At 48.6% G+C, this 26,358-nt stretch overlaps 1 protein-coding gene across 1 annotated transcript in view; it reads right to left on the bottom strand.

The window, feature by feature from the left end:
- Positions 1 to 25,833, bottom strand: part of CTNNBL1 (catenin beta like 1) — an 87,936-nt gene extending 62,103 nt beyond the window's left edge. The window contains exons 1-4 of the mRNA XM_083507432.1: positions 25,683 to 25,833; positions 7,141 to 7,326; positions 6,357 to 6,463; positions 2,349 to 2,488 (exon numbers count right to left, since the gene is read on the bottom strand). Of these exons, the coding sequence (XP_083363558.1) occupies positions 2,349 to 2,488; positions 6,357 to 6,463; positions 7,141 to 7,326; positions 25,683 to 25,712 (463 nt within the window). The 5' untranslated portion in view covers positions 25,713 to 25,833. The remainder of the gene's footprint in view (positions 1 to 2,348; positions 2,489 to 6,356; positions 6,464 to 7,140; positions 7,327 to 25,682) is intronic.
- Between the last annotated feature and the right edge of the window lie 525 nt (positions 25,834 to 26,358).

Genomic DNA, 26,358 nt, shown 5'->3' with positions numbered 1-26,358 from the left:
GCTGCAAAATAAAATTTCAAGCTCACACAAGGCCTGTTTCAAGTCTGCAATCCCTCTCCATTAAGAGGCAGCTTTTTTCAGAATCAACTTGCTGCAGATGTTGCCAGCTGGGCTGAAGAGGTCTGGAGAAGGAAGCAGCTTCTCTTCCCAGGAGGCTCTCAGCCTTTGCTAATTTAAGCCACCACCTGAGCATTACCGCTTCCTCGCATCCTTGGCTCTGGTTCAGCAGAAGAGCTGCCTTGTCCACAAATTAATTTTATCGCTGGGGATTTTATCCACCTCGCCTCTCCGTCCTCCTCCTGCCAAAGCACCAACCTTAAATCAAGTGTGAAGAGCCAGCTCAGTTTAGCACTCCTTTCGGGGGGGGCGGGGGGGGGAGCCTTCAAAACATCTCTCTGGTCTCCCTTTCCACAAAGCCGCATTTGCCCAGGTACTTCACCTCAAATGATCCTTGCATTCTCACTTCTGCTAAAACGCAGCGTTTCAAGTCTAAGGATTCGGTTTGCTCTCTACTGCTTTGCCTTCCAACATTTCAGAGGAGCTCCAGCAGCTCTTGGCAACGGCGCCTTCCCCAGGGGGCGTGCAGGTCACCAGCCGAGCCTCTGCCCCCAATCTAAATGACAGATACAGGATGACCCCGCTTTGCTCAATGCAGGGCTGAGCGATGGATATTCTGACAAGTCGTCAGCAGTGGCCGTCACTCCCAGGCATTAGCTTCTCAAGGCTGGAGAGACACAACACTTTGTATTCCTTCCTCTGAAAGGTCACCGCAAGCAAGACCACCAAGTCCCAGCCAAACCCCCCACTGTTTGTGTTTTTCCCCGAGAATGACAAATCCATGCTGACCTTTGGGTACAAAATGCCACTCTCAAGCTGCCCGCAAACCTCGTCTCCGGCCAAAGCTTTGCACTGCCACGAACTAAGGTGACAGAGATGGCGAGGCACAGCAGGCGCTTCCTGCTTTGCTGCACTCACTGGGCTTTAATACTCGTTCATTGTTCTGGTAACCTGCTCTTCCTGCAACTGGAGCACAGGGGGGCTAACGTAAATTGAATCAAGTGAAGCAGCAGAACAGTACGACACAATTAAAACCACAAACCCACAAGCCTTAACAGAGTGCAACTGACACAATCATCTCCAGCACCACTGAAAAAGCATTTTTCTCCAAACCGTATATCTGGACAAATAAAGATGTATTTAGCCTTTATCTACAGCTTTCTCCTGCAGGGTTATTTGATGTTATTGTTAAGCAACCAGGGGAGGTGGGGAGTTCTGTGAGCACCGGCACCACCACCAAGAATGCCCCGTCTCCTGTGACTGGCCCACTCACCACTCCAGCCAGCGGGACCAAAGACAACTGACTTCACAATTTTTCCACTCCAGACCAGGGAGAAGATGAGCAGCGGGGTTTGATCTGCAGAACGTTGTTCTCTGCAGTGGCGAGCAAGCAGCAAAAAGCCTAATACAGAATCCTGCTAAACCCAGGAGAAAAGGGTTTGTCTTGCTCTGAATGCCAGGTGAGAAAGTCACAGGTTGGAGAGCTGCAGCTCACGGGAAAAGCTCTCCACAAAAACCACGTACATTTTCATGGAGGAATCTGGCCTGCACCTTTTGGACACACACTGCCCAACTTGCGATTAAACATTCCCACTGCAACAGGGTCATCCTTAAATGACTCAGAACTTTGGAAAATCCTTATAAACAAGTCGTGTGTGTGTGTGTGTGTGTGTGTGTGTGTGTGTGTGTGTGTATTTAGCCTGCCTGCTCATTTGCAGTCCTTTTGCCATGGCACTTCTGTGCCTAGCAGACCAAGCTCGTTTCATTTGATGTGGGATGTGGGGGGAAAGGGGGTAGTACTTCTGATGAAGGACATGCCGTGCTCCTTCTGGGGTCCTTTGTCCACCTTTGGTCCCCATCCTGCACTCAACTCTCACCTGTGGCTCCTAGCAGCTGTCAGCATGTGTCTGCACCTTCTGAGAAACACTGTGCTCTCTGCAGCCTTGAATTACTATTCCCAGTCTCACCTGCTCCCAAGACGTGGTCTGCTTTTTCTTCTGCTGCTTTTCCCAGACTGGGTTCCTCCCCTGCCAAGACTGACCTCTGCAACATCAATCCTATCAGCACAGCTCACGCCCCCTCTAGCCCAAGGTCCCCCCGCTGGCTTTGAGGCCGAGTGACAATGCCACAGCATGCTGCTCTGAGCATGCATGCCTGGCTTCAGACTCTCACGAGAATCCCAATTGCGCTGTGAGTGGTAATACACAGAGAGGGGCAGCGGCAGGAAACCAGAACTGCGGGGGGGGGGGCACTGACAGCAGAGCCTGGCTCCTCCACCCCAGAAAGGATATCGGTGTTGTCGTGGCCAAGCAGCCCGAGGAGGGAGTGCACAGCGTTGAGCTCCACCAGCAGGTGGTACAGGTCCGGCATGGTCGCGATGACGTGCATCTCCTGGATGATGTCGTTGAGATCCAGCTCGGACTCCATGAACCTGCAGGAGGAAGCAGGGCAAAGTTCAGCAGGGCCAGCAAAGGTCCATGCCCCACCGGCCAGCTAAGTGCCCCCTGGGGCAGATATGGCTGCTGCCATCTCACTGGCCATAGGAAACCCCAAAGAAAAGAAGAAAGCAGGAAGGGGCTGAGGGAAGGCCAGCCTGTTGTGCATATAGCACCATGTTCTCACCTCTTCCCCTAAGGCTTAATATATGCTTAATAAATAGGCAGCATTCTGCAGCCCAGGACTAGCCAACGTGGTGCGAATTCCCTTTGGGGGCTCATGTACAGAGATGCACACCAAGTTCCCAGCTGCTCAGACTTTATTCAGGAATGCATTACAGGGCAGAATCCAAAGAGAGCTCTCCATGGCTAGTCTCCATTAGAATGCAAACTGTATAGGCAAGATTTGTGTCCCCTTGGCTGTTTCATCTTCTTCTCAAACACCTTCTGCCGGGCCCATCGCTCGTCCAACCACAATCCTTAGAAACACTTACTCAACCCTTTTTTCCCTTACTGTACATATCAGAACCCTCCTTGTACCTTATTTGAAATTGTTTTTTCACTCTAGCATTTAGCTGTTAGGTTACTCCTTAACTGGCTCTTACTGGTTTTGTGGTCAGACCATACTCTTGCACATTAGAACTTGGCCTCATTGATAATGGGTTTTGCTGGTGCTTCCAAGGCTTCTTTGCTTTCCTTCACCCATTTTCCTGACCCTTGCCTTCCTCATTTCTCTAGACCTAACCCTGCTCAGACTTACATTCTAGACTGTAAGCAGTGACAAGTGGAGCCAGATGTATGTTAGGTGCCCACACTGCCACCATCTCGCCTGCAGGAGTTCCCTTCCTATCAAGGCCAAAGACACTCCCCAAATCCCAAACCCAGCAGATCCTGTTTATGCAGACCCTGGAATCCTCCCCCCACTCCACCCCCATCCACCCACACAGCCACCAGACTACCTTGAGGGCTCTTCTGTGTTCCAGCAATCCCCAAAATTTAATTTATAACTCTGTCATTTAGAAGAGAAAGCATGCAAGAAGGATCCAGGCATTTTGTGAAATTGAAAGCTACAGGACTGTGGCGAAGACCTGATCAGCCAAAACTGCGCACATCAGCATAACTGCCCATATCAGGGCACCAAGTGCCAAGGCACTGAATAGAGAACACTGCTGCTGCTGACGACTGATCAGTAAGTTACATGCAGTGCACGTTCTATTAACTTCAATTGGAAAGTAAAGGAGACAGGGCGCAGAACTTCTCAAAGGCCATTTCAATATTGCAAAAAGCAAAGCAGAGTTTGGAGGAAGATTTTGCTGGGTTTTCATTTTGCCGGGACCCAGAAAAAACGTTATGTTGTTCTTTCACAAGACTGCATACTTAGAGCTGTAAAAACACCCACCGAAAATGATGGCACATATTCAGCTCATCCTGGGCGTTCCTAAGAGAGTGGCTTCAGATGTAAATTAATTATACAAATTCCAAATGCATCCAGTTTATACCATGGGGTTGTGAACTGGAAATCCAAACGGCTCAGCCCAGCTCTTTTGTGTGGATGCCGGCAGGTCCAACGCTTTGGGCTATTATGATATTGATCCGCAGGAGATGTTTGTGCACAAACAAAAGGAAGGACCCTCCTCTCACTGCATGTTTTCAGAACTGCCTTCTACCACAAACAGGACTGCGAAGTCCAAGCCTGCTATTTTGGGGACACTGACTGCCTTGGAGAGCGTCCAGTTAAAATGTGATTATTTTTCCATGCAGTATTTTAACAACATTTTTTTAAAAAAACACCATCCATCTCCCCTGTGTGCTTTGGCGCCATTATACTTGCCAAACAAAAAGTCCTGTTTGAAATTCAGAAAGTAAGGCTTGCAAACACACCGCTGGCAGAGACTAAATTTGAACCAGATACAATATTGTGATTCTGCCCACGGAGCAAAGGGGGGTTTCGTTTTGTTTTTCCACACTGCCTTTAACTCGCCCACTGGGACCCTATCAATTCCGTCCAAGGCGTTCTGCTAAGCAGCTTTTTCTCCACACTTGAAGGAAACTCTGCCCTCCAGAAAGGCTCAGGGTGCCCTGGGGGATCCGGCATGGATCGACTGCTTGCAATTCACCAGCTGGGAGGAAGAGCCGAAGCAGGGAGCTGCAGCTCAGCCTCAGCACACCCGCCTGATGCTCTCGGGGGACACAAACACGGCCTGATGGGCCGCGAGAGATCTGGATTCTCACTGGGCTCTGGAACTGAGAAAGAGCAAGTGCCAGCAGAGGCTGAGCAGGGTAGCAGGCAGCCAAGATAACCAGCAGGGCTGATGAACGGTGACAGCAGCTGCGGGAAGGAAGAGCTAGCAATGCAAGAGCCCCAAAGAAGGGGAAACGGTTCCTGGTCCGTAAGAAACTGCCACTCAAAAAGGTCTGCAGCAGAGTGGCAAAACCCATTCCTGCCACTGAATGGAGAGCTCCTCCTCCCTTCCTCCCTGGGTGCAGCATCCAATGGCTTTCATGAACCAACAGTCAGCTGCAGCTGGAAGTGCCATTCAGGCAACCTGGCAAGTCCTGAGTACATTCTAAAAAAATGATGGGAACCTGGTACAGGTGAAAAAGCAGGCCTGCACCTGGCAGGCAACAAAAGTCATCCTAGGCTGAGCTTACGAGGAGTGTAGCAGGCTTGTCAGAGGCTAGAGTGGAGATGCAGGATGCAAAAAGACATGGACCCTGGAGCACAGGAGATGTTGGGGCATCTAAGGGGTAAGAGACCAAGCTACAAATCAGGAAATCCCAGATTCAAATCTCACCTCTGCTATGTCACTAGTTGGTGGCCTTGGGGAAACAGCTCTTGCAGCCTCAGTTTCCCCATCTGTAATATGGGGGTGATAATAACTGACTTGCCATTTAAGGTTGTTTTAGGATTACAAGAAGATATTGAGTAGGCAGAGATCTTTGAAAGCTCAGAAACACTACATGAATTCTTTAAAGGGAAAATAAAAGAATAATTGACTGAGAGGAGGTGGACAGAGAGAAAACTGAGCTGTAAGCAAGCATGAGCTCAAAAGTGTTCAAGGAGGAAGAAGGAGCAAGCTGGTTTTTGGTACCCAATCCATACAGGAAAGAAGATTCCGACTAAACCTTAGGAAGAAATTCCTGATGGTAAGAGCTGTTCCAACAGTGGAACGGACTCCCTGGGAAGGTGGTGGGCTCTCCTTCCTTGGAGGTTTTTAAGTAGAGGTTGTACAGCCATCTGTCTAACTACCAATGCTTCAAAATGGAGCCATAGTGTTTTGCCCCGATGCTCAGCCGGTTTCTGTACTAGCTCATGCCACTTTCTGCCTTATATAGCTTTCTTAAGTGCTACTTGAGCTTCAGTGAAGCCCCTCCTGCTACTTTCAAACGCTGTTTCTGAGCTATATCTGGCATGATGAGAATGTAAAGCAAAGCACATCCCTCTGGTCAGGTCTGTTTCCTTGACACCAAGCGACAGCAGGGCAGAGCCTCGCTGTACAGATTTGCACTGAATAACAGCTTGCCAGATCATGTGCAAGAACAGAAGCTGACCTATCGAATTCACAAGCCACTGGATCCGCGAGAAATTGCTGAGAGCTTTGTTTCTGAACCAAGGAGCCGCCTGACTTTGAAGGCTTATTTCCAAAGTATAAAGAGGTCTCAGTTAAAAGCCTGTGAGTGCCTGGCTCTTATTCTGCAAAATAGGTTTCTCTGCAGTAAAAAGCAACAAAGATTTATCCACCAGCTGAAGTCTCTCTCGGCCGGACCTTTTGTTAACAGGGAACTCGAGTTAGTAACCTGAGTATGTTGGACGAAGCAAAAAAAAAGAAAAGGGGGAAAAAGCCAAATCATTCCAAGACTTACTTCTCTGGGTTATCAGGGAACTTGATCCGAAGTTCCTGGTTCTTGTAAGACCTCTTCTCAAAAGTGAGGATCATCTTCTTCACGGAGCTTTCGTCCAGAGGTTCCTCCTGGCCAAACACACAAATTAGCTCATCGTACGAGACTGCATGATTTCCTCGGCTCTCACAACCCAACAGCTGTGAATTGGTTCTAAGTTGTGCAGTCTCCCCACCTGCCCACCTCCCTTTACGACCCTTACACAGAAGCAAGCTTGCTAAATGTCTCTCCTCAACCCCCAAGCCTCGTTCTGTCCCCTGCCAAACCTTCAACAGAAAGGGCAGGCCTCCATGAATGTTTGGATCACCCAGGCCTATTAACTGCTACACAAATAGAGTGGGATCAGCTCCCAAGCCCCATGGAATATCTTGCTCCTGCTGCGGGGGTGGTGGGGGGGAGAAGAGGAGAGGAAGAAGTACGCTTGTGGGTCCAGAAGGAAGGATTTCCAGAAGGAAATTCTATCTCCTCCACATATGCACAAAACGCTGTTCAACCGTAGAGGAAATTCAGCATCCGCAAAAAAAGTGGGTATTTACTAAGCCGAAAACTGAAGGGCACAAATTCCTGCATTGGGGTTCCTTCCAACTCTACAGTTCTGTAATTCTACAAAATAATCCTGTCCAGCTATCCGGGAAATTCTTCCCATGCTGCTGCAGACCACAAACCATTGTACACTGAATTCACGTGCCTTTGCTTTCCAGAGAAAGAGGGGCAGAGGGGCAGCACAGCCTCCTCATGAGAAAAGTACCTCTTCCTCTTCCTCCTCGCCCTTCTCAATGATGTGAAGGACCTTTTTCCTCTCGTCCTCCGTCTCCTCCGTCACAGGTGCCTCCTCTTCCCGGTGACGGCCACGCTCCCGCGCCCCGCCCTGCTTGTGCCGCACTTTGAGATCATCTTCCTCATCTTCACGAGGCCGTTTTGTCCCTCTGTTCGGCTGCGGACAGGGGAAAAAAATATATATAATGATCCAAGAGATCCCACTTCCATCCCTTTCCCTCACACAGGCAAAAGTAATAAAAACAAATGGTTATTTCTTTTAAGGGTTGCTCTTGACACATTGGCACGCTTTATAATGTCCAGATACATACAAGAGATCCTCCCTCTAGTAAGCAGGCACCCAGATTTCTTAATGTTTACTTCACATTTAAATGTATTTATACATTGCTGCAATGTCATCACAATCAATTTTATAAATGTATGTGAACATTTGTAGCAGTAATCTAAAAAGTAACCAACAAAAGCACCAGCTGCAGCTCCAATCCTACCATACAGGTAGAGGTGGGAATTGCTGGGATAGGGGAATCAAGTGGAACGCAGACACAAAGCTCCCCCCCCCCCCACTTGTTCAGAATCCTCCAGCGGGATGCAGGGCAAGTCGAGATGCCTGGGCAATCCAGCTACAAAGGATGAAGCTGCTGAACAGGCCAGAGGCCATCTTTGCTGTGCGTCTCACAGGACCTCCTGGCTCACGGTGCCCAGAGACTCTTGGGTGGGGTTTCCTTCAGGGGTTTTTGGCTGGAGTCAATAATTCATTTTGGAGGTGCTTACCTTTTGCTGCTATTGGTACTGATTTCTTGCATCTCTATTGTTAGGCCTTAACATGACATATGGAGATTTTGTCTTTTTACTGAGCGCTTATTGAGACATTTTATTTACTGCTTATGATTACTTTCGTTATATTTTTGTAATTATGTATTTTTTTCCACATTGAGTGTGGTTTAACTATGGAAAGGCAGTTACAGGTAGGTAGCCGTGTTGGTCTGCCATAGTTGAAACAAAATAAAAAAAATCCTTCCAGTAGCACCTTGGAGAGCAACTAAGTTTGTTATGGGTATGAGCTTTCATTTGCATGTACACTTCTTCAGATACCTGCATGCACACGAAAGCTCATACCAATAACAAATAGGCAAACTAAGGCCTGGGTCAAGCCCAATCGCCTTCTAAATCTGGCCCACGGATGGTCCAGGAATCAGCGTGTTTTTACAAGACTAGAATGTGTCCTTTTATCCAAAATGCACCTCTGGGTTATTTGTGGGGCATAGGAATTCAATAATATTTTTTTCCTTCAAAATATAGTCCAGCCCCCCACAAGGTCTGAGGGACAATGGACCGGCCCTGTGCTGAAAAGGTCTGCTGATCCCTGCACTAGACCCTTTCAGTGGCAGGGATTGGCATGAAGCGGAGCAGATCAAGGCACATTACATTGCAGCTGAAGGGGGGGAACACCCCACATTCAGTCCCAGAAACCACAGCTGTCTGGAAGTGCTGTGGGGAAGCACTGTTTGCAACCCAGCACTGCCTTTGTGATTAGAGACGCTCTTGGCCTACAAGGAAAACAGACGAGGTTCAGTTTACGGTGCCCCAAAAGGAGGTGTGCCAAGACTGGAGGTGCACATTAGTCTAGCGTTACAAAGCAAACCTGGCATTTGCCTCGGAATGAGAAAAAGAGGGGAAGGGTCCAGCTGGAGAGCAAAAGGTCTTGTGGGCGGGAGGAGGGGCTTAGCAGCAAAAATAGGAAGGTGTAGGAAAGGTCAAGCAAGCACCTCCTGCTGCCAGTTAAATGCCCCTCTTTCCCTGCATGCACTTTACTTGGGCAAACAGAAGTCTGGAAATAAGCACTTAATGGAAGCAACATGTAATTCCGCCCTCACTCAGCTCCACTTAAGGGGCGAAAAAACATTCTGGCAAAGATGCCCCGCTAAGCTCCGCTTCCTTGAGAAGGAACGGCTCTCGCACCCAGCTTGAAATTGCAAGTTGAAAGTTCTGAAATGGCTATGAGCGTTTGCTTTCGACTCTGCCTATCAAGGCAGCGTGCAATCTAAGGCTGCCGGTTCCTGTTTTTCTCCCTCCATTTTTTTTTTAATTAAAAAGCAATGAGACTGCAGCCGTAATGAGGGGCTAGGGGAGCACACCGTTTGGTTGGACGCAAAGTAATGTACCATAGAAGAGGGCTACATCACCAGAACAATTGCTAAATTAAAACTCCACTACAAAGCCAACTTCATTTCCTCCGAGCCTGCAATCGATGTCATTATCGGCAGTTACGATCTGCTTCGACCTCAATTGGGGAAGGCGGGGGGAGAAATCTCCTCTAATATGCAGTAACGGAGTCATTAGGATAAATTATGAAAGTGCCTCGAGTGTAATTATTAATGCTGCCAACCCACTGGCACCCGAACGTCACTGGATTCCTAGACAAAAACTATGATGCGCAGATCCCAAGGCGCATGGGAGGAGTCTTCCACTTCAAATAACTCTACGACAACCTTCCCCAACCTGGTGCCCTCCAGATGTTTTGACCTACAACTACCAGCAGACTCAGCAACATACAGCCGTGCCGGTTGGGAGTGATGTGGGCGGCAGTGATGGAAGTTGCAATCTGAAATTTCTGGACGGCACCAGGTCAAGGAAGTATCAAATGATCACCAACAGGAAGTCAAACCATGTCCAAGTAAAACAGCCATCAATACTGCAACAGGGAGATGAGTGATCAGGTCACCAATACTGTCTCAAAGAACAAACCTTCCATATTCAAGGGCAATACACCTCTGAATGCCAGGGAATGTTGGGGAGAAACAAGAGGGGAAAGATGCTATTTCTCTGTCCTACCCATCCCCCCAGCCTCCCAAAAGCACCCGGCTGGTTGCTATGAGAGATCATTGGGGCGGGGGGGGGGGCAGACTTTGGGATCCTCCTTTTCATATCCTCGAAAAGAGAAGGAAGAGTGCTTTCATCCTGACCATCAGGCTGAGGTTCTTCTGGAAACCCATTTAACAGATTGTTCCTCGCCCCCCACAAGAGGTTCCATACATTTCTAATTAATAAACTTTTAAAGCACCCAGCATGCTATTAGAGACGGGCAATTTTGTGAGGGCCTGGGACATCCACCCAATTTTTCAGCTGGGGAGCGGGTGTCCAGGAAAGGGTTGTGCTCTCCTAGCCACAGCATCAACACAGAACTTATCTATACATATTGTGGCATTTCAATGGCTTTTTGGAAAAGCAGGCTCTTTGGAAGCCTCGCAAATGCTTCTCTGGCTGATCTGCTGCAGCTGCAACTTGCCGCAGGTGACCAGACAAGGGCCTGTTGACAGCAGCACTGGCTCCCCGAATCAGTTCTTTTCGGAGAAGTCCGCCTTCCCTAGCTCCTTCCAGTGGAAGAGTGAATTGAGGAGCTTAGCTCTAGTGACTGGCAGGCCTTCATCAGCAACTTGGTGTGATTGGAAATGGAGAATAAAAAGCCGGGGGGGGGAGAGAGAAGGGGAGGGGGAGAAGAATCTGGGAATGAATTAATAAAGTCTGCTTAATAAAAGCAAAGTGCCTGCTTTGCATGGTGCAAAAGCAAAATAACCTTGTTACCGTGGAGCTCAGAAATCATTTGTTAAAAGAAATGTGAAATGAATCTCTGGAAGTGAAAGGGCTCCCTTTGTGCGTGGATCTCTGCCGGTTGAATATAGCTGGAAAGAGCCATCAAGAAGAACTACCTATTAGCTGTCAATTTAGAGAGACTTCAGGAAGCGAGCCTCAAATCTCCAGCGATATCTTTCCAACCTCTTAATCTTTTTTCTAACACCTGTGTTAAGCCAGCCTGCCTTCAATCCTGCTTTTCTCTAGTGCATCTCAAAAGCAATAAGCAGTGTCAGGTAGAGCAGGAGCTAAACACTTCCCCCCCCCCACCCTTTCGTTTTAGGAAATTAAGCTGCCTTGCAGAGGAAAATTCATGGGCATTTCTAAAGGGTACATTTCATACTAGCTAACAAGTGAGCACAGAGACAAGAAATTGCATGCATACAGCTCTGTCTGCACGGAGAGACTAGGATTCTCACCGCCATAAACTCCGAAGGGATGAACCTGCCCATTCTCCATAATGGGGGCAGGCTGGCGCAAAGAGAGTGGGCCAAAAGCCTCAAGGTGCCCTGGGGCCTGCAATGGCTCCCCACTGCCCCATAAGCACAATTCAAGATAATACAGTGGGGGGGGGGGAGTATTTGATTCCCTGCTAAATTTGCCTGTTTGCCCTCTGACAAAGAAATGACCAGTCCATAATTTTAATGGTAGGTTTATTGTAGCTGTGAGAGACAGAATAACAACAGGAAACCCCCCGGAAACCCAGAAGACAAAAGTCAGAGATCGATGTGCATTATAATGAGTGAAATAAGTATTTGATCCCTTTGCAAAAGATGACTTAGTACTTGGTGGCAAAACCCTTGTTGGCAATTACAGAGGTCGGACGTTTCTTGTAGGTGGCCACCAGGTTTGCACACATCTCAGGAGGTATATTGTAATTGCCAACAAGGGTTTTATTGACTTTATATATTTTTTTATTGCTTTGCTGGTAGGCAGTGTAATATGAGTATAAATTGCATAATCCTGGCCAGACCAGATGGATGCTGCCGGTTGCAAATTCTACTAATCTGGTAAAGAGACACAAACTATTTGGAAGAGGGTTGTACTTCTTCTGAACGAACAAATACACAGCTCAAGGGTACTCCTGGATCCAGGATTAACCTTAGATGCTGAGATGGTATAAGCAGCTAGGAGCCCCTCCGCCAGGATGCTGGCCAGGGCATTTCACAATGAGGGTTCTCCACTTTGGCACACTGCATTTGCTGCGTAACTGTTCCATTGTCTTCCGGCAAGCACAGCAACCCCAAACTTTCCGACAAACCTTGGAGCTACAGGAGAAGGTGAGACAGTCAGCTGAAAAAAGGGGTTCCTCCTTACACCATCTTCCCATTTGTTCCATTTTGGAAAGCAACGCAAGGAGGCATAACAAGGGAGCAAGTGCAGGTGCAGAGGGAGCAAACTGCCCCCCCCCCAGGCCACAGAGAAGCAGGAGCAGCCACTTTTGGTACACCCAGCACTGCTTGGAAGTTCTGCTTTGGCCATCTGGGCCATAATGGAGGCAATAAGCAGACTGGCAGAGCTGGAGAGGAGCAGCACCAGAATTCCTGCAGATCAGACGCTCCACATCAAAGTCTGTCAAGACAGCTTTTCCTGTTGCCTCCGGAGACATGAGAAAGCAGACAAGCATCCACTTTGCGAATGTGAAACAGATTAAAGAACCAGGCGACGCTCAAGATTTCCCTGCCTGGCATTTTGCTGAAGGGGTGTGTGTGTGTGTGTGCGCGCCATTCTTGTTTTATTTGCCAAGACAGCAAAAAGAGAGCTTTTGACAGCAGCCCTCTCAACAAATGCCTTCGGCTGCAAGAGCCACCGGATCCTATTCCAGCACCGCTCATTTCCAGTGGGGGCAAAAACACACACTTGCAGGTGGCCCTTTTACAGGTTAGGAGGGTGAGCCTCAACTAAGCTGAACGTTTCTCAGAGTCGCTATATAATCAACAGACTAGAACCGTTCATGAGAGCCCACAGCTGATGGAAATGTTAAAAAAAAATGTTGGTGTTTAGGAAACGACCTAGACCACTGCTGCCTGGATGAATACAGACAATAGGAAATTAAAATACAGAGCAGATCTATGGATTCCTGACATACTAATGTAGGAACTGCAACAAAATATTGTGGCTAATAATCCTGCAGGACACTCCCGGCTGTAACTCTGTCAGGGTCTCAAGGTGGTTAGTTCACACCCGTCCCCAGTCGTCCATTTTTATCTTCTAGCCAGCACTCAATGCTCTGTGGCTTCTGGAGACCACTGAGCATGCTCAGCCCTCCCTGGGATTTTTTTATTTATGATTCCTATTAATTAAATGTATACAGTTACACACACACACCCCTTTCATCCAAAGATCACAAGGTGGCCAGTTTACAGTACAAAACATAAAATGCGTAACGTAACAACAACCCGCCTCCCACGGATACATTTAAAAGGCTATAGATTGCTTCATTGGTCAAAGGTCTAGAAGAGGAACGTTTTTTCCTGGCACCTAACAATATGCAGTGAAGGCTCCAGGTAAGCCTCCTTGGGGAGAGGATCCCACCAGTGGGGAGCCACTACTGACAAGGCCCGGCCTCGTGTCACCGTCGTCCAGACCTCTCATGGAGGAAGAACACAAGGAAGGGCGCCAGATGAGGATCAAAGGGTTGGGGTAAATGGGGGGGGGCAGTCTTTTAGGTACTGCAGTCCATTAAGGCTTTATAGGTCAATATTTTGTTCTTCATGGGGGTGCCCTTGTTTATATCTCTGCATCCCCTGGGGTTCACCCTACCATACTGAAATCTCCCTTTTTTCCACCCCTATGGTTCCACTGGGCCTCCAAGTCCAGCAACACACAGAGTCTGCTATTCGAGGGAATGAAAACTGAATTTAAAAAATCAGTTCTGGCATGTTTTAGAACTCTGTAACTTCAGGCAAAGGAAGTGGCTGAGCTTTCCACTACCCAGGCCCCTCTCCTCATCTCCTGGGTGGCTCTTTGAGGAGTGAGCAGGGCAGAACTCTCCCAAGGAATCCCACTAGAAAATGGCCTCTCAACTGTGGGGAACATGGGAAGGCTGTGAGGGAAGGGGCTTGCAAGAAGGCTGCGTCTTGTCAAACTGGCTGCCCCTGGCATCTAGTGGGCTCGCTACAGGCAGATTTATAGCCTGTTGCCTACCAGAGCAGTCTCAATCGCTTTTGCACCGCCGCCGGCAACAGGCAGAGCCCACGATCCATCCTTGTCTTGCCTCTCTCAGCTGTCCTCAAGCATCACGCAGGCATTCTGTTCCGAGGCCCAAAAGTGGCAACTGGGAATTGACTGACTGCAGCAGCACAAATCAGCTTTTGGCAATCGTGACAATTGCTTTCCCCTCTGCTCTCCCGAGATGGATTGGAAGAGGAACCCTTGGAAATAGCTGGACTTGGCTGCGACCCCTTAATTACCCAAAGTAATCAGAAACCAGACACATGGGGTATGGGCACAGCCTTTCTGGGCAAAACAGCAGCAATATTTAATCATCAGTTTAGGCCATCTGCAACTGTTTTGCTGCGCTGTGTAAAAGTTTATGGGTTCCTGAGCTCTTTGCAAACCGACAGGTGCTGTACTCAGTGCAATTGTTGCAGGCGGGGCCCTCCTTCCCTCCCTCCCCTGACCAAATGTTTGGTGCCGAATTAAGAGGCACGGTGCCCAGCGTCGCCCAAGCCAAACCTGGCACGAAGGCAGAGCCGCTGTTTGATGGAGCACAGCATAGATTAAATGTTTAGAGAAGAGAAATCCAGGACAATCAAAATGGGAAAGCAATTAGTCGAGCTGGCTCAGAAAAGGGGGGAGCCGTGTTCCTAAGGACCTCGGCAACCCAATCACGAAGGGCCAAGGGAGCCGTCCAAATGGCACTCTGCACAACCACCAATCCACTTCCGTGTCGGGACCAAAAGCCTTGCCTGGAGCAAACACATTACACCTGGAAGCAAACTCTCCAAGCCTCTGCAACAGAATTAACTGGCCTCAGACTGGGAACACAACAATACAAAGCTGGCTTCCATTTAATCGGGCTGCTGGCAACGTCAGCAAAACCACGCAGGGCTCCTCCCCTGACCCACACCTGGTGCCAACGAATAGCTCACCGCCAGCTGCTGACAGCGGTGCAGACACAGCATTCTGTCCTCCGGTCCGGAGGGTGCAAACAAATCACCATCTTTCCCCTTGACTCCGTGGAATGAAGATCATAAGCACACTCAACGCAGCCCAACATTGCCTCAAGCGCAGAAAAACAGAGGAAACAAGGGCATGCACGCCATTAACTGCCACTTTAAGATAATGTGTTCAACAATTGCCTCAACACAGATAGCCCAGAGTCTTTGTTTTCAAATAACTCTTTCAATGGCATCGGAGGAGGAATGAACGCAAGGCCGGAGGATGTCCATGGAGGCGGTGCTGAAGCTTCCCCACTTGGGGGCCTGGGCGCAAGCTGATCCATGGGACTCAGCCCCCCAGGGGGCCTTGCCATCCAAATGCAAGACAAGCGGCAGCATCAGCATCTGAAGGGCACGCACACATAAAAACCCTGTTTTCTATTGCACCCCACTTCAAAAACATTTGTTCCACTAAATAAGTAAATAATTGCGGATCTTACAAGAAGGGGGAGAATCCAAACCTTAGACCAGTCGTCCTCAAACTTTTTTCCTCTGGGCCACACTTTCAGAACATAAATTTGCTCACGCCACACCGAATTTTTTATTGGTAAGAAATGCACTGGAAAACGCAACTAGGATTGTGCTTGGTATCACCTGATGCTCTTGCTCTCGTTTTGAAAAGGCACCTATCTATACTCTACAAAATAATAATAATGATGATATTTTAATACTATACTGCACTATACTACACAGAGCTGTGTAAATGTTTCTTTGATTGTCCTTGAATCTTCCTGCCACCCTTACCATCCTCTGATGCCACACCCTTTAGAGAACCTCTGCCTTAGACCGTCTTCCTTCAGGGATGTTTTCACATCTCTCTATAATCATCAAATATATTGCGAGTCTGGTAGGAAGAAGGTGGCCGCAAGCCTCCCTGCTCACAGACTCAGCCTCCGTAATCCCCACAGGTCATGCGTGGCACCAGCACCAAGTGGGAGTGAACAGGATGCATCCCCAGAAGGGATATCACCAGACAACAGGCAAGTAAACCAAGCCTCGCACAACTCCCCGGGGGATGAATGAATGACAGCGTTCTGATGTGATGGGGCCATTTCATTGAAAGCGGCAGGCGGGTCACCCAAGCGCAGCGCAGGGCAATGCCTGAGGGGGGGTGAGAAGCGGAAGGGGGAGGGAAAATGGGCAGAGGCTGACTCCTAAGTAATACCCAGACTATGCTTTGAAAACAGGCAAACAAATAAGGAAATGAATGTTTATTTTCCCCAACCTTGCTTGCAGAAGCCTCATCTCACTGGGAAATGTGGAGCTTGGGGGGGGGGGGAGAAGAAGGGGGGGAAATGTTGCAGGGATTTGAAATATGCCTGAATAGATGCAGGCCCCCCTTTCCTTTCACTGCGGGAGCCTTTCATTTCTAAAACCGGGAAGAAAAAATATGAGCAAAATCAATCTTCTTTTCCAGACGAGCTGTTGAAACAAGCGGTGCTCGATGAAATACAGCGCAGCATTACATTTTCTAATGTCTTCTGTGCCACATGCAAATTGCATCAAAAATACTTAGAATTAAATAAGAGGGTAATAAATAATAACGAAACCCATGAAAACTGGAGAGACAACGACAGGCGAAAAATGAATGTTTTCACTTGGGATTAGAAGCAAGATGAAGAATTTGTACAATGTGTGGAATGTACAGGAGTCAGGTTGGGGGCGCGGAGATGGTGGGGAGAGGGAATTATATCAGGAACCTGTGAAGATCCAAGCACTGCACAGAGGGAGAAGGGATTGTGGCAAAGATCAGCCAGAGAAAGGCAATTCAGAAATGTTTCCAGGAAATCCAAAGTATACTCAGAAATGAAGCTGTCGGGAGTTGAGAAGTGTCCTTGCAGTTCCTAGAGGGAAACTCTAAAGCATGGGTAGGCAAACTAAGGCCCAGGGGCCGAATCCAGCCCAATAGCCTAAATCCGGCCCGTGGGTGGTCTGGGAATCAGCGTGTTTTTACATGAGTAGAATGTGTACTTTTATTTAAAATGCACCTCTGGGTTATTTGTGGGGCCTGCCTGGTGTTTTTACATGAGTGGAATGTGTGCTTTTATTTAAAATGCATCTCCGGGTTATTTGTGGGGCATAGGAATTCATTCATTCCCCCCCCCTTCAAAATATAGTCTGGCCCCCCACAAGGTCTGAGGGACAGTGGACCGGCCCCCTGCTGAAAAAGTATGCTGACCCCTGCCCTAAAGCATCCTTTGCCTACCTGGCGCCACCCAGATGTTTTGAACTAACACTCCCATCAGTCCCAGCCAGTGTGGCCACATAATGCTGCAGCTGGTGGGAGCTGCAGTCCAGAACATCAGGAAGGTGCAAGGGTTTTTCGGCTGAGGTAGTTGGGCATGTTTAGCCTGGAGAGGAGAAGACTGAGAGGTGGCATGATATATCCATCTTCAAATATCTCAAGGGCTGTCGCATGAAAGATAGAGTAAGTTTGTTTTCTCCTGCTTTGGAGGGTAGGGCTCAAACCATGGGATTCAAGCTGTACAAGAAAGGAAACTGGACTAAACATTAGGAAGAATTCAATGATAGTTAAGAGCTGTTAGACCAGCCTTTCTCAACCTTGGGTCCCCAGATGTTTTTGGCCTACAACTCCCATCATCCCTAGCTAGCAAGGGCAGAGCTCAGGGATGATGGGAGTCATAGTCCAACAACATCTGGGGACCCAAGGTTGAGAAACACTGTGTTAGACAGTGGAATGGACTCCCTTGGGAGGTGGTGGACTCTCCTTCATTGAAGGTTTTTAAAGAGAGGTTGGGTGGCCATCTGCCAGGGAATCTTTAGCTGTGATTCCTGCATTGCAGGGGGCTGGACTAGACAATCCTTTGGGGTCTCCTCCAACTGTACAACTCTATGATTCTGACGCAAAGAAGGTATCGCCCCAACAAGCCTATGCAAAAGGAGCCACACAGGGTGAGCGCTTCCCATTATACTCTAAAAGCAGCAGACTCGCACCCATCTACTCCCAGCCGCTGCCACTGCTGTGAAGAAGATAAAGCATCTTCACGAGTGCGATTGCAGCCGAAGCAAGGTTACCAACAGAAGCTGCTCCCAAGACATCTCCAACTGCTAGACTCTGAGGAAATCAATCTAGCTGAACCTCCCTTAAATGAGAATGTCCCTCTGTAATGACTCCGGCTAATGCTTTAACTGCTTTTTGGCTTCCCACTGAATTGTCAGATGAAGAATAAGCTTGTTGGAGCATGAAACTCCGGGCCCTGCGCAAATAAATGGATCAGAACACTGTTATAAAAACATCAGTCAAATTTAGCGAGTCTGCATTCGGCTGCCCTTGCAGGGTTATTCTGGCAAGGGGAGGGAAAATCAACAGTTGGCCACAGATTCCTAGAAAACTATCCCTGAGCACTTAAACAGGTTGCCAAGGATGCCAGCCAGCAAAAAAAAAAAAATCACACCATGGGGCAGTTGTTGGCCTGCTGCCCGTCAATGGAGCCATTTCCCCAAAAGGCTCTTAAAAATGCTTTTCACATTTTTGTGTGTATCAGAATGATAAGCACTGCTTCTATTTGCACACTCTTAATGCCATCAGCTCCAGAGTTGAAAAGGCTACAGCAGAAGGCAGAGTACGGATTGCCACAGAAGAAAGGGCGTCATGAAGACCCTATCGATTAACGGGAACAGAAAGCACCAACCCACTGCCACATTTCTAGGGGATATCACATGCACAGCCAACCTTTCTGATAACTGTTTTCACATTTCAAACACCCATGCAGGCGGCTTGGAAATAAATTCCATTTGCCACATGAAGAGAGCTCAGTGAAATGTGCTTAAGATACAGATTTCAGTTTCACAAATGCCACGTCAAGGGTGGTAGTGAAGTGACGCACGGAGGATATCATTATAAAGGCATGGCTGTAATGCAAAGGGGTGTGGAACACATGCGGGGGGGGGGGGGAGATGTCCAGATGCCGCTGAACTAGGACTCCCAACATCCTGGACTGCTGGCCATGCTGGGACTTGGAAGCCAAAAACATCTAGAGGGCTCCAGGTTCCCCATCCCAGATACAGTGGCACCTCGGGTTAAGAACTTAATTCGTTCTGGAGGTCCATTCTTAACCTGAAACTGTTCTTAACCTGGGTACCACTTTAGCTAATGGGGCCTCCTGCTGCCATCACCTGATTTCTGTTCTCATCCTGAAGCAAAGTTCTTCACCTGAGGTACTTTTTCTGGGTTAGCGGAGTCTGCAACCTGAAGTGTCTGTAACCCGAGGTACCACTGTATAGCAGTGCGGCATTTTTAGAACTGGGGAAGGAAGGGGAGAATTATATGAACCTAACTATAAGTGTTATTCCCATTTCAGACGGGACACTGAGATGATCGGATTGCTTGAGGCTACACAATAGGGGGGCAGCAACTTTTCAGCAAAACAGCATGTGCTCTAAGAGTCGCAAGACAGAGTCCCTTGCAACTACAGGCGCCCCAAGAGCTATTCCTCAGTATCCTCTGCAGAACTGCAAGGAATCCCAAGGTGCAACGACTGGGATCAGACGTCACTTTCTGGGCACCTCCAAAAGAACTTTCCCTCAAGGGGCTGCTCGCGCTTGCAGAGCAGAAATGATAGGCCCCCTGGGCATTGTAGCTAAGAGATTTTTTTAGAAGGGGGGGCTGGAGGCAACTTAAGATTCAGTAACAAACCTTCCTCTTTCCCAGCACAAGCAGCTGCTCCCCACAGCCTGAAAAGTGTTGGGCCCAATACAATAAAGAGGGCAGACAGCTAGATTAGATAGGTTAGAAGAGATTAGATAGATTTCATTCTTTTATATAAGTTGCCTTGGGACCCCTGAATCAACTCAGCTGCCTTGGTTGTGGGTGGGGGGACCACTTTGTGGTGGTTCTAATTGCTTTTGGATGAAAGATGTGCTTGTGGGGGGTGTTCCAATATGGAATTCTACAGCGGCTGATCCTACTCCCCATGCCACTTAACATCTGTACGAAACGGCTACGTGGGGTCACCTGAATATTTGTTTTGCAATGTCATCAATATGCTGATGACATGCAGCACTATTTCTGCTTTGTACCTCTACAGGTCTGGCAAGAGCCGATAAACTGGAGCTCAATCCAAGCCAGGCTGAGGCACTGTTAGTGGGTGGATGGGAGCCAACCTGTTCTGGATAGTGATGCACTCCTTGGATCCCAAGAAAGACAAAATGCTGCAGGCTCAGCTGTTCAATTCCAATCTGTTACCTCCAAGGATGTGGACAGGCTGCTTGGACGAGTGAAACCAACCACCAGTCTCCTTGATCCTTGCCCATCCTGGCTTATAAAAGCTAGCTGGGAAGGGCTGGGCGATGGGCTTTGCAGGGTGGTGAATGCTTCTCTCTGTGAGGGAGTCTTCCCAGACCCGCTGAAAGAGGTGGTTATTAAACCACTTCTTAAAAAACCACGATGGCCAACTATCGCCCAGTCTCAAATCTTCCATTCTTAGGCAAGGTGATTGAGCAAGTGGTTGCTGAACAACTCCAGGCACGCCTGGAAGAAACGGGACCATTTGGATCCCTTCCAGTTGGGATTCAGGCCTTATCATGGGACTGAAACTGCCTTGGTCGCACTGGTTGATGATCTCCGGCCGGCTAGGGACAAAGGTGAGAGCTGTTTCCTAGTTCTGCTGGATCTCTCAGTGGCTTTTGACACCATTGACCATAACCTCCTTCTGGACCGTCTATAGGAGCTGGGAGATGGGGCACTGTTATACAGTGGTTCGTGTTCAGAAAGTGGTGGTGGGAGATGAGTGTTCAGACCCCTGGGCCCTCACTTGTGGGGTACTTCAGGGTTCTGTCCTCTCCCCCATGCTTTTCAACATCTACATGCAGCCGCTGGGAGAGATCATCAGGGGGTTTGGGCTGGGTGTTCATCAGTATGCGGATGATACCCAGCTCTACCTCTCTTTTAAATCAGAACCAGTGAAGGCGGTGAAGGTCTTGTGTGAGTGTCTGGAGGCGGTTGGAGGATGGATGGCGGCTAACAGATTGAGGTTAAATCCCGACAAAGCAGAAGTACTGTTTTTGGGGGACAGGAGGCGGGCAGGTGTGGAGGACTCCCTGGTCCTGAATGGGGTAACTGTGCCCCTGAAGGACCAGGTGCGTGGCCTGGGAGTCATTTTGGACTCACAGCTGACCATGGAGGCGCAGGTCAATTCTGTGTCCAGGGCAGCTGTTTACCAGCTCCATCTGGTACATAGGCTGAGATGCTATCTGTCCGTGGACTGTGTTGCCAGAGTGGTGCATGCTCTGGTTATCTCTCGCTTGGATTACTGCAATGCGCTCTATGTGGGGCTACCTTTGAAGGTGACCCAGAAACTACAACTAATCCAGAATGTGGCAGCTAGACTGGTGACTGGGAGCACCCACCAAGACCACATAACACAGGTCTTGAAAGATCTTCATTGGCTCCCAGTACGTTTCCGAGCACAATTCAAAGTGTTGGTGCTGACCTTTAAAGCCCTAAATGGCCTCGGTCCAGTATACCTGAAGGAGCGTCTTCACCCCCATCGTTCTACCCAGACACTGAGGTCCAGCGCCGAGGGCCTTCTGGTGGTTCCCTCACTGCGAAAGCCAAGTTACAGGGAACCAGGCAGAGGGCCTTCTCGGTAGTGGCACCCACCCTGTGGAACGCCCTCCCACCAGATCTCAAAGAGAAAAACAACTACTAGACTTTTAGAAGACATCTGAAGGCAGCCCTGTTTAGGGAAGCTTTTAATGTTTAACAGACCACTGTATTTTAATATTTTGTTGGAAGCCGCCCAGAGTGGCTGGGGAAACCCAGCCAGATGGGCGGTGTATAAATAAATTATTGTTGTTGTTGTCGTCGTCGTTGTATTCCCAAATATTATTGCCTTGCAGCAGCACAAAACAAGGATAGGGAACCTCTGGCCCTCCAGGTGTGCCTGCTTCACAGCAGGGGATCTGCAGGTGGTCCTTGTGAGAAGAGGAAGGGAGAGTCCCTAAAACTCACCTAGCAGGGACCCAGGACTAGAAGCTTGGAAAGGAAGGGGCCGGGGGGGTGGAGGGAGTAAGTGGGGGAGGAACAACATAAAAAAATTGGAAAGGGGCGAGACGGAGCATCAAATTGGTTCTCAAAATCACCTATTTTTGTTACATGGAAACTGGAAAAGCAAATGAGGTGCAACTTTAATTTAACCCATTTCAAATACCTTCAGTCTTGAGAAATTATTCAACTGTTAAATAGAAGCAAAGCTGCATCTCCTCTTAGCTTTCCATGGATAGAATTGCATCTCCAAGCATGACTAGAAACTGTCACGGAGCTATTTATTTCAAATGCACCTCCCAGGTCTGCCTCCTACAGTTTTCCTGCTATTGGTACAACCTTCTCTCTTTTGCATGTTCTGCTTCATTTGAGCACTGAGCTTTAACAGGGGAACCTGAGGCCTTCCAGATGGGTGCTGGACCCCCAACTCCCACCAGCCCCAGCCAGCGTGGTGAGGAATGCTGGGAACCACACAGCAGCACAGATCTCCCATCACTGCTCCATGGCACCTTAAGTGATTGATATTTATGAGGTGGGCATTAGAATGAATGCAAAAGGGTACGTGCCTACCACCAAAGCCCACACCACCCGCATTTCAAGAACACGAAAGTGACAAAGTGTAAGAAAGAATCCAAAAATGATAGCTAGAGGCATCATCATTCTCAGCTACAGCAGCCCTAATGGCTTCCTCCCCCCCCCCCAACTGGTAAAAATCTTAATACTGTAACTGTAAAAATCAAACAACAAACTCAAAAATAGAGTTTTCAGAAAATAGAGAAATCAATTCTGAAGGTAGCTTAGCTTGGTGCAAGATATGAATTCAAGTGCACACCTGTGTGATGGTGAAGCCACTCTCTGGAAAGCGGCAGAGCCAAGTACCTGCAATCAGCACATGTACAATCCAGGTGCAAGAGAGACACACCTGGCTGCTCCCCAAGAGAGACTTTGTTTCTCCAGCCATCTTCAGCCACCCATGGAACCCTTTCTCCAGAGTTACTTGTCTTTCCCCGTTCTCTTCCCCAAAGCTGGAAGTGGAGCCCAGAGAGGCCACACGAGGCTTCCTCACAGAACACAAGCCCTGAAGGTGGATCAGACGAAGGCAGGCCACTCAGTGCAGCAGCATCCTGCTGCCCAGTGTGGCCAACCAGAAGCCACTTGAGAAGCCCATACATGGCACCTGGAGGCAACAGTACTTCCTCAGCTACGCCTTCCCAGCAAATGGTATTCAATGGATGGAGGGCATCATTGGTTCTAGTATTATGGTGAGACAGGAAGAAAAAACTGGCATCTACCCAAGGCCTTATGTGAGTCCTTCCTAGTCCTGATGACACCTGTGGTCCTTTGAACATGGAGATGCTAAGCCCTGAACCTAGGAACTTCTACACGCAAAGCTGGTGCTTCTATCCACCAAGCCACAGGTTGTCTCTCTTTCTCCAATGTTTATTACTTTTTAAGAGACTTATACAGTCATACCTCGGGTTCAATATGCTTCAGGTTGAGCGCTTTTGGGTTGCGCTCCGAGGCAACCCGGAAATAACGGAGCGCATTACTTCCAGGTTTCGCCGCTTGCGCATTTGCAGACACTCAAAATGACATCACGCGTATGCGCGGAAGCGGCAAAACGCGCCATCGCGTCTTATGTTCCATTCAGGATGCGAACGGGGCTCCGGAATGGATCCCGTTCGCATCCCGAGGTACCACTGTATACTGCTTTACACTGTAAAATTACCCAACTGGTACAAGAATAAAACAGCACAATAAAATTGCATCAAACTACATGCAGAGACAAGAAAACAGCGAGCAAAGGACAATTAAGTCAACATTTTAAACCGCTTTGAGTTTGTTTTTTTACAATCAAGCAGTGTATAAATTTTATGAAATAAACACCAATGGCCAGTAAATGCTTATGGGAATAAAAACGTTTTATATATTTAATAACAAAATATTATTATTCTATAGTATTCTAATGATTGATGAATGTTACTTTATTTGATGTAGGTTGCTTATTTTAAAGTTATGCTTTATTATCACATTTTTGTATTGCATTAGGTTGTTATGGTGGCGCTGTGGTCTAAACCACTGAGCCTAGGGCTTGCCGATCAGAAGGTCGGTGATTCAAATCCCCGTGATGGGCTGAGCTCCCGTTGCTCGGTGCCTGCTCCTGCCAACCTAGCAGTTCAAAAGCATGTCAAAGTGCAAGCAGATAAATAGGTACCGCTCTGGCGGGAAGGTAAACGGCGTTTCCGTGCGCTGCTCTGGTTCGCCAGAAGTGGCATAAGTCATGCTGGCCACATGACCCGGAAAAACTGTGGACAAACGTCGGCTCCCTCGGCCAGTAAAGCAAGATGAGCGCCGCAACCCCAGAGTCGGCCGCGACTGGACCTTAATGGTCAGGGGTCCCTTTACCTAGGTTGTTATAAGGTGTGCATTCTTTGTTTCTTCAGCTTGGGTGTTGTAAGATAGAAAGACGGTATACAAATTACAGGTAGGAAGCCGTGTTGGTCTGCCATAGTCAAAACAAAATTAAAAAATTCCTTCCAGTAGCACCTTAGAGACCCACTAAGTTTGTTAATGGTATGAGCTTTCGTGTGCATGCACACTTCTTCAGATACACTGAGACAAAAGTCACCAGACCCTTAAACAGTGGTACCTTGGGTTAAGTACTTACCGTATTTTTTGCACCATAACACTCACTTTTTTCCTCCTAGAAAGTAAGGGGAAATGTCTGTGCGTGTTATGGAGGGTATGCCTACGGGTGGCATGCCTATGGATTTTCCTCCTCTAAAAACTATGTGTGTGTTATGGTCGGGTGCGTGTTATAGAGTGAAAAATACGGTAATTCGTTCCGGAGGTCTGTTCTTAACCGGAAACAGTTCTTAACCTGAAGCACCACTTTAGCTAATGGGGCTTCCAGCTGCTGCCGCGCTGCCAGAGCCCGATTTCTGTTCTCATGCTGAAGCAAAGTTCATAACCTGAAGCACTATTTCTGGGTTAGCGGTGTCTGTAACCTGAAGCATCTGTAACCTGAAGCGTATGTAACCCGAGGTACCACTGTATATAGTGAGAGGGTGGGGAGGGGTTTTTCTCAGAAGGGGGTTGGGAATGGGTGATTGACTCAGTGGGTATGATAAACCTGTTGGTGATTGTTAAGGACTGCAATTGGTCTTACAGGAAAAAGCAAGGGGTGGGGTGGCTAAAAATAGCTTTATCCTGTATAATGAGATAAGAATCCAATGTCTCTATTCAGACCAGGACTCTCCATGGTAATAAGTTGCAATTCAGCAAAATCTCTTTCCAGTCTATTTCTGAAATTCTTTTCTGAAGTATCTGAAGAAGTGTGCTTGCACCCGAAAGCTCATACCAAGAACTAACTTAGCTGGTCTCTAAGGCGCTACTGGAAGATATACAAATTAAAAGTGATGGTGATGAAGATGATGATGATGATGATGATTTCCATGTCGTGAGCCGCCCTGTGCGATCTTCGGGCGAAAGGCGGTCTTACACGCACACATTTAACAAGTGAGAGCAACCATGGGGGGGGGGAGGGTCAGGGCTCCCCCCGGGCCCCTCCCCCACCCCGAAACAACAACAAACAACAAGACATGATGCGGCCCCCCTCCCCCCGCCGGTAACCATGGCGACACCTCAGGCGCCTCCTCGCCCCGGGGCGGGGAGGGGGTGGGGATCCCTCCCCCCCTCCCCGCCCCCGCTGACCTGGTAGCTGAGCAGCTCCCCGACGTCCATGCCGCCGGCGCCCCTTCCCCGCCGCGAACCGGCGCTTCTCTCTCCCTGCGCCGCCTTCTTCTTCCGGACTGTCGCAAAAGGCCGCGAAGTTGCCGCAAAGCGCGCGGAAGGGGCGGGGGAGAAAGAAGAGGGGCTACGGCGGCCGTAAAGCGCGCGCGCCGCACGTGGAGGCGTCGCTCGGCCGAAGAAGGAGCTGCTGCGGCGGCGGCGGCTATTGCGTCTGGCGCCCCTGGCGGCCGGGCTGGGAATCGGCGGCTTTGCTCGCGGCTTTCCTTCCCCCCGCCCTCCTTGCGAGGGAGGCAGGGTCGCGCAGCGGTTAGAGCGGCGGCTCCCAAGCTTTTTTTTCGTCCCCATCTTAATAATTATGATTATTTTCTTATCCTGCGTCTTGTTTAGGTGGTTTTGTTGGGTGGCAGGAGGCTGCTGCCGCTGATTTTAATCTTTTCTATCATTATTTTAGTTCTTCTTATGATGTATATTGAAATCTGTTGTGTGCCTGTTGGTGTTTTATTTATTGTTTATGGCTACTTCTGTTATGTGCGTAATTATGCGCGTTTTTTCATGTTGTAAGCTGCCTACGGTGTGGTTTTTAACTATGGAAGGGCAGCATCCAAATAAAATGATGTGTGCATGCATTAAATTTGTT

Source organism: Podarcis liolepis (genome assembly GCF_965112155.1).
Source record: "Podarcis liolepis genome assembly, chromosome: 6".
NCBI classification, from domain to species: domain Eukaryota; kingdom Metazoa; phylum Chordata; class Lepidosauria; order Squamata; family Lacertidae; genus Podarcis; species Podarcis liolepis.
The sequence above is the reverse complement of the archived record's forward strand: the minus strand, read 5'-3'. Positions and strand labels throughout refer to the sequence as shown.